The 6000-nt window shown below is 38.4% G+C and overlaps 1 protein-coding gene across 8 annotated transcripts in view; it reads right to left on the bottom strand.

Moving 5' to 3' along the window:
* Positions 1 to 688: 688 nt before the first annotated feature.
* PTPN13 (protein tyrosine phosphatase non-receptor type 13) overlaps positions 689 to 6000 on the bottom strand; it is a 143185-nt gene continuing 137873 nt past the window's right edge. For all 8 annotated transcript variants that reach the window (XM_045536772.1, XM_045536776.1, XM_045536775.1 and 5 more), the window contains 3 exons: positions 5340 to 5555; positions 3841 to 3903; positions 689 to 1406 (listed from right to left, as the gene is read on the bottom strand). In XM_045536772.1, coding sequence (XP_045392728.1) covers positions 1311 to 1406; positions 3841 to 3903; positions 5340 to 5555 — 375 coding nt within the window. In that variant the 3' untranslated portion in view covers positions 689 to 1310. The remainder of the gene's footprint in view (positions 1407 to 3840; positions 3904 to 5339; positions 5556 to 6000) is intronic.

The raw sequence follows: 6000 nt of genomic DNA, 5'->3' as shown, positions 1-6000 counted from the left end.
GGAGTCGAACATGTCCCCACGGAGCCGTATGTATCCACAGACACCGTCTTCCACCTTCAGAGAGCCCCAGATATTCTCAAGAACAGGTCCCAGCAAGTCGCTGTCCTTGGGTAAGGTTAGAAATTCAAGCCACTTCGCTCAGAACTGGTGCGATCTGAGGGGGATGAGCCAGGCAGGTTCCAGGGTCTTGGAATGTCGCAGCTGACTAGAGCAATACTGTTAGAATTTAGTGAAATTTAGAGTTCAGTACTGAGAATCAGAGAACCACTAAGTGGAAGCAGGCTCTTTGAGGCCGATCTCTTTTCCTTCCTATTTGGCAGAAGCAAATACAAGCCCCCAAGGTGGTATGACATCGTTTTCTTTGATTACTCCTGAGTATTGCTGAGACTAGGACTTGAAAATATTCTGATTTACCTATCAGTTGGCCACAGTAAGCTGGCAGCACTCCCGGGGGGGAAGATGGAAGGAGACAGGCTCTGAATTTCTTGTCTTCAGCTACTGTTGAGCCAGGACATGACCCTCACGTCAGCCCTTAATGAAGATCTACCAGGGTTTCCGACACTCCCACTCCCTGGGGCTGGTGTGACTGGGGAGAGGGAAACTGGGGTCTGGAGGTCCCTGCCTTCCCAGGGGCCTGGGTGTTGTTAAAAAATAACACACTGAAAAGGTTTAATTGGTTTGCACACAGTTTTGGCTTGTTCATGTTTTACGGTGTCTTTTTATTTACAAAGTGAGATGACGCATTACAAACAGAGGATGCCGTTACAAACAGATAACCGATAACTCCATTTTCATGAAAAAGTATATAAATATATTACAGTAAATTGTATATAGTAAACATTAGAAATTGATACAGTAAACATTTGCTACTTTTTTTTCTATGCCAATATTACTGTCATTTAAAGCTTAAATACTGGTTTCAAGTATCCCCTATAAAATAACTCTATTAAAATACTGGAAAAAATTTTTGCTATAAACAAGATTGGTGCATTAAAAATAGACTCAGCGTGTCCTTATAATAATGTCCACTATAATAAAATGCTGCCTTTAGTTATCCCTAAGATCTGCACTGTTCAGTTAGTGTTAAAATTTTTTTTTAATAATTATCATAGGTTAAAGTAGCTGTAAAAATACAGCATTTCAACTCTGTTCATAATATTGTGATGAAGAATACTCCTCTAAGATAGAAGAGAATAAGCATAATGGTATTGTATGGGCTTGCTGCTCTGTGGTCGTTACTTTAAATAGAGAGCAGGAGTCGGCTGGAGGTAAAGGAGAGAAATAGAAATGCATCCAGGAGGCTTTTCATGTCATTTCAGAAGCTGAGGCTGCTCTTTTTGCTCTTCTTCAGCTTGAAGACGTGTCAGGACATAAAGGATGACTTGATAGCAGAAAATATATTGATCCTAAAAAAAAAAAAAAGAGAGACAGAGAAGTAGCAGACTTTAGATGTACAATGTGAATACTATATGTACATATATATCTATACCACTATTTGAAGTGATGTTTGAGGGGTTTTGAAAATACGGAAAAATTTTGCTGGGATGTTGAGTGTAAAAAGCAGGCCAGAGAATTGTGCGGTGTCATAAAAATTATAAGAACCAGAAACCAGATTGACAAAATGAGGAAAAAGCCTGAGGGGTAGGGGTGGAACTATCACCGGGTGCTAACTGAAGTTGTCTCGGGTTGGTGTGTTACTTCTATTTTTTGTGCTTTGATTATGTTTAATGGAAAAATAACCCTTTTACAAACTTTCTTCAAGTTTTATTAAACTCATCTTGCTCTTTTAAATGTCAAAAAGTTAATAGCTAAGAAGCTATTGAAAATAATTTTCTTTAGATATTTTGTAACAGAAGTATAGAAATCTAAGTTTTTGAAAATGAACTTTTTTGGTGAATCTATTCTTTATTAAGCTAATGGTGCAGGGATCTGAGTTTTTTTTGTTATTTGGCAAGGAATTAATGAATCTGAAAATAAATGAAAAAATCATAATATATTAAATGGAAAGTAATAAAACAATAACCACAGTTGAATCTCATTTAAAATAGTTGCATGTGTGTGTGTGTGTGAGCCTGTATTCATATACACACGCGCTTAGGACAAAGGATATAAGAACATCTCCTAAAAATGTTAACAGCTCTTTGAAAGTAGGAATACAAGAAGCCTTTTAAATTTCTTTTTTGCTTATCTGTATTTTAACTTTTCCACACATTCATCCTTGATTCTCTCTCTCACATCACATACAAGTCATTAGCAAATGTGCTTCATGTCAAGTTCTCCTTCACTATGGCCACACCTACCACTCCAGTCTGAGCCGCCCTGCTGGCCACACACTTGACACCTCCCAGCTCCCAACCCTGCGTGCTCCTCCCCAGATCAGGAGTCGTTTTCACACAACAGCCAGAGTGGTTCTTCAAAATGGGAATGCGATCCCGTCACTCCATGCTGTAATCCTGCAATGGCTCCCATTTCACTTGGAGGAAAGCCTAAGCCCTGACCCGTCACCTCCTCTAACTTCACCCCCTCTCTCACTCCCCCAGCCACGCTGGCTGTGACCATTTTTGAACACACAAGACCCACTTCCTCCATCTTGGATTCCACACACATAGTCCATTCTGCCTGAAAGGCGCTTACTCCCAGATATCTATTAATACTTGAGCCCGTCTTCCACCTCCTTCAAATCTTCGCTCAAGTGTTACTTTCTCAATGGTACCACCCTATTTAAAATTGCACCCCCTATTTGCCATGACTGATTCCCTTTACCTAGTCTCAATTTATTTTTCTCTGAAGCACTTATGTTCAGAGATTCTATATAATTTACATATTTAATGTGTTTATGGTCTGCCTCCTCATCACCACCCAGCTAGAATGTCTATAATTCTAGTAGGGATCTTTGTTTTATTCACTGATGTGCTCTAAGCCCCTAGAAGAGTTTCTGGTATCTAGTAGGCACTCAGTAAATATCTGTTGAATAAACAAATGAACGAATGAACTTCTTGAGTTTAAAGAGCTGCTTATACCAATCAATATGTTTTCCTTACCTAAACAGTTTGATTGTAAATCAGCTTAATATTTAGGAGACTTAATTTGAATTAAAAAGGTTTATAGCTGGAAGGAGGCAAATTCTAATTTTAAAGATATAAACTTCTGAATTTTTCAAGAGGCAAAAAACCGTGAATTTGTAGATACATGAAAACAGCTTCCGTATCTCCTCCCAACCCCTCCCCCCCCCACTAAACAAAAAGGAAAAAGGGATAGTGGAACTCCTTAGTGAAGACAGACACTTTAAACAACTCGCTCCCTGGGAAGGACACAACTCCGTGGGTGATAAAACCCATGGTTTGATTTCAGGTAAGAGAAATGAGAACGGGAGAATAAACGGACCCCCCATTCACTCTCCCTGCTCAGCTCACAAGCACAGCCTGCCGTGCTGTGTTCCCGTCAATGCTGATGAATCCGAAATTCCCCGTAGCAATACTACCTTCTCTTTCTTCCTTAGGTTGGAAATGGGGAAGGAATGCCATTGATTACATGGCACTTTGCACCACTCCCCATCTCTGCCCCAGCATGCCGTTCCATTCTGTGTAATCTACTCAGTGCAGATACTGCATTTCCTTGTTTTTTAAATTAAAAGGCAACATTTTAAAAAGCCTAGACCAATTTTAATTTTTTTCCTAATTAGCCGTCATGCTTTAAAAAATTTCCCCTCACTGCAATAAATGTTTGGTTTTATGCTATAACATGGGAACCCCCCCCAAAAAGAGAAATAGTTTAACAGGAACTTTTAAAACATTAGAATCTTTACAAAAATCCTTATTAGGAGACCCAACCAAGACTCGCCTCAGTCTGAACCATTCCGTGTCTTTGTAGTCTCATGCAGCGCACTACATCAGAGATGTCAAACTGCCAAAGAAAACAGAAGGTATGTTAGATAAAAAGGGAAATAGAATTTGAACCCCAAAAAGATCACAGAGGGATGGCTTATGTAGAATGCTGTACCCGACTCTTCTTCTCATGTAGTAGCCTGGGGAAGCTGTCCTGGACAAAATGACTTCATCATCATTTGGTGTTCTTATTTTTGATCTTTCTAAGAATTACGGAAGGTTATTCCATTTGAAAATCCCCAACAGAAATTTGACTAATTTCTAATATTAAAATAAAAAAATGTAAACTATTTCCCCTACACATTGTTTTTTAGAATAAAATTCCAGATCTTTTGACTTTCCTGATATTTAACAGTTTGAAACAACGGAGAAATAGATTATTTGGCTTTGTCCTACTTAAATTATTATAGCAGTTATAATAGAAAGTAAAGTACAAGATAGAACTGCTTTTAATTAAAATCCTTTAAGAGATGATTTAAATTACATATTTATACAGTAAGTTATTCTAGCATTTTAAGGAAGGTTTAAGCTGGGCGAGGTGGCTCATGCCTGTAATCCGAGCACTCTGGGAGGCCGAGGCGGGAGGATCTCTTGAGGTCAGGAGTTCAAGACCAGCCTCAGCAAGAGCAAGACCCCGTCTCTACTAAAAATAGAAAGAAATTAGCGGGACAACTAAAAATAGAAAAAAAATTAGCTGAGCATGGTGGTGCATGCCTGTAGTCTCAGCTACTCGGGAGGCTGAGGCAGGAGGATCGCTTGAGCCCAGGAGTTTGAGGTTGCTGTGAGCTAGGCTGACGCCATGGCACTCTAGCCCAGGCAATAGAGCAAGATTTTATCTCTTAAAAAAAAAAAAAAAAAAAAAAAAAAAAAAAAAAAAAAGGTTTACACTAATTTAAGTTCAAAAGTAAGATTATGTTCTTATAGTTATTTTTTAAATTGGGAATAATTGTTCAGAGATAGACTATTTAGCATTATTTTGCATAAAAATACACATTTCTTACCCATAGATAACAATAACAAAAAACACAAGCCTTTTCACTTAAAAATATACTTTCTTTTGTGCTTCTGTATTTTTATCCTTACAGTGGGATAATACTGAGTTTATCTTATATAAGCCTAAAGACTTTAAAGGGTAAAATTTAATACTGCCTAAGGGGCTCTTGAGTACATGGTTAAAAAAAAAAACAGTAAAACAAATATTACATTGAAATATTATTTTTTCTTGATTATGGCCTATGCAGTTTTGAATAATAATGTTTACAACTGGGGGGAGGGTGATAAAAGATTAAAAAAAAGAATAATAATGTTTAGTAAAATACAATTCTATATAACAAAAAAAGAAGGTATTCATATGAACTGATAAATAAAAAAAAATCCCAAGACAACACATTATTAAAAATTAGATTCCATTATTGCTCTAGCCAAATGCTCATTCAGCCTAGATCAAATACTCACATCAAGATCTTGAGTGATTAATCCCAGAACCACATCTATGCATATCAGGGTCCCTGAGCGTCCGATGCCAGCGCTGCAGTGCGTGACGACGGGGCCCGACCTGTGGATGTGTCTCATGTAGGAGATGAAAGTGAGCAGGTCGTCTGGCCGAGAAGGCGTGTCGTGGTCTGGCCAGGCAGTGAAATTCAGATGAGAAATATGTCGCACCTCTCCTGTCTGAAATTGTACAACAGAATAAGTAGGCAATTGGCACGTTCTATTGCTCACATACAACTAGTTCTTAGTATTATTTTCCCTCTCTGATTTTGACTCGTCCATTGGATTAGACCAAAGGCAAAGTGGAAGAGACAAAAAGACTCCATTAAGAAATACACAAAGGGCCTTTATCAAGAAGGTTGAGAGATTCACATTTTAAATATTGGCAAAAAATGCTTTTCGGGAGCCCTAAAAACAAATGACATTTTAATATGAATAACAACCTTTTTGGGTGGCTCTAGTCCAAATCTACCCCAGACAAAACTCAAGAGTCACTGCAACAGCCTACAAACCCTACATAATCTAGCCATGTTTCCTCTCAGACCTAACCTCTTTCTCTTCTTTCCCATGGCCACCTTCACTCCAGCCAAATGACCCTCTCTGTGGTCCTTTAAATACGCCGGGC

Source organism: Lemur catta, chromosome 24, assembly GCF_020740605.2.
Source record: "Lemur catta isolate mLemCat1 chromosome 24, mLemCat1.pri, whole genome shotgun sequence".
NCBI lineage: Eukaryota > Metazoa > Chordata > Mammalia > Primates > Lemuridae > Lemur > Lemur catta.
Note: the sequence above shows the minus strand (reverse complement) of the source record. Positions and strands in the feature narration are given on the sequence as shown.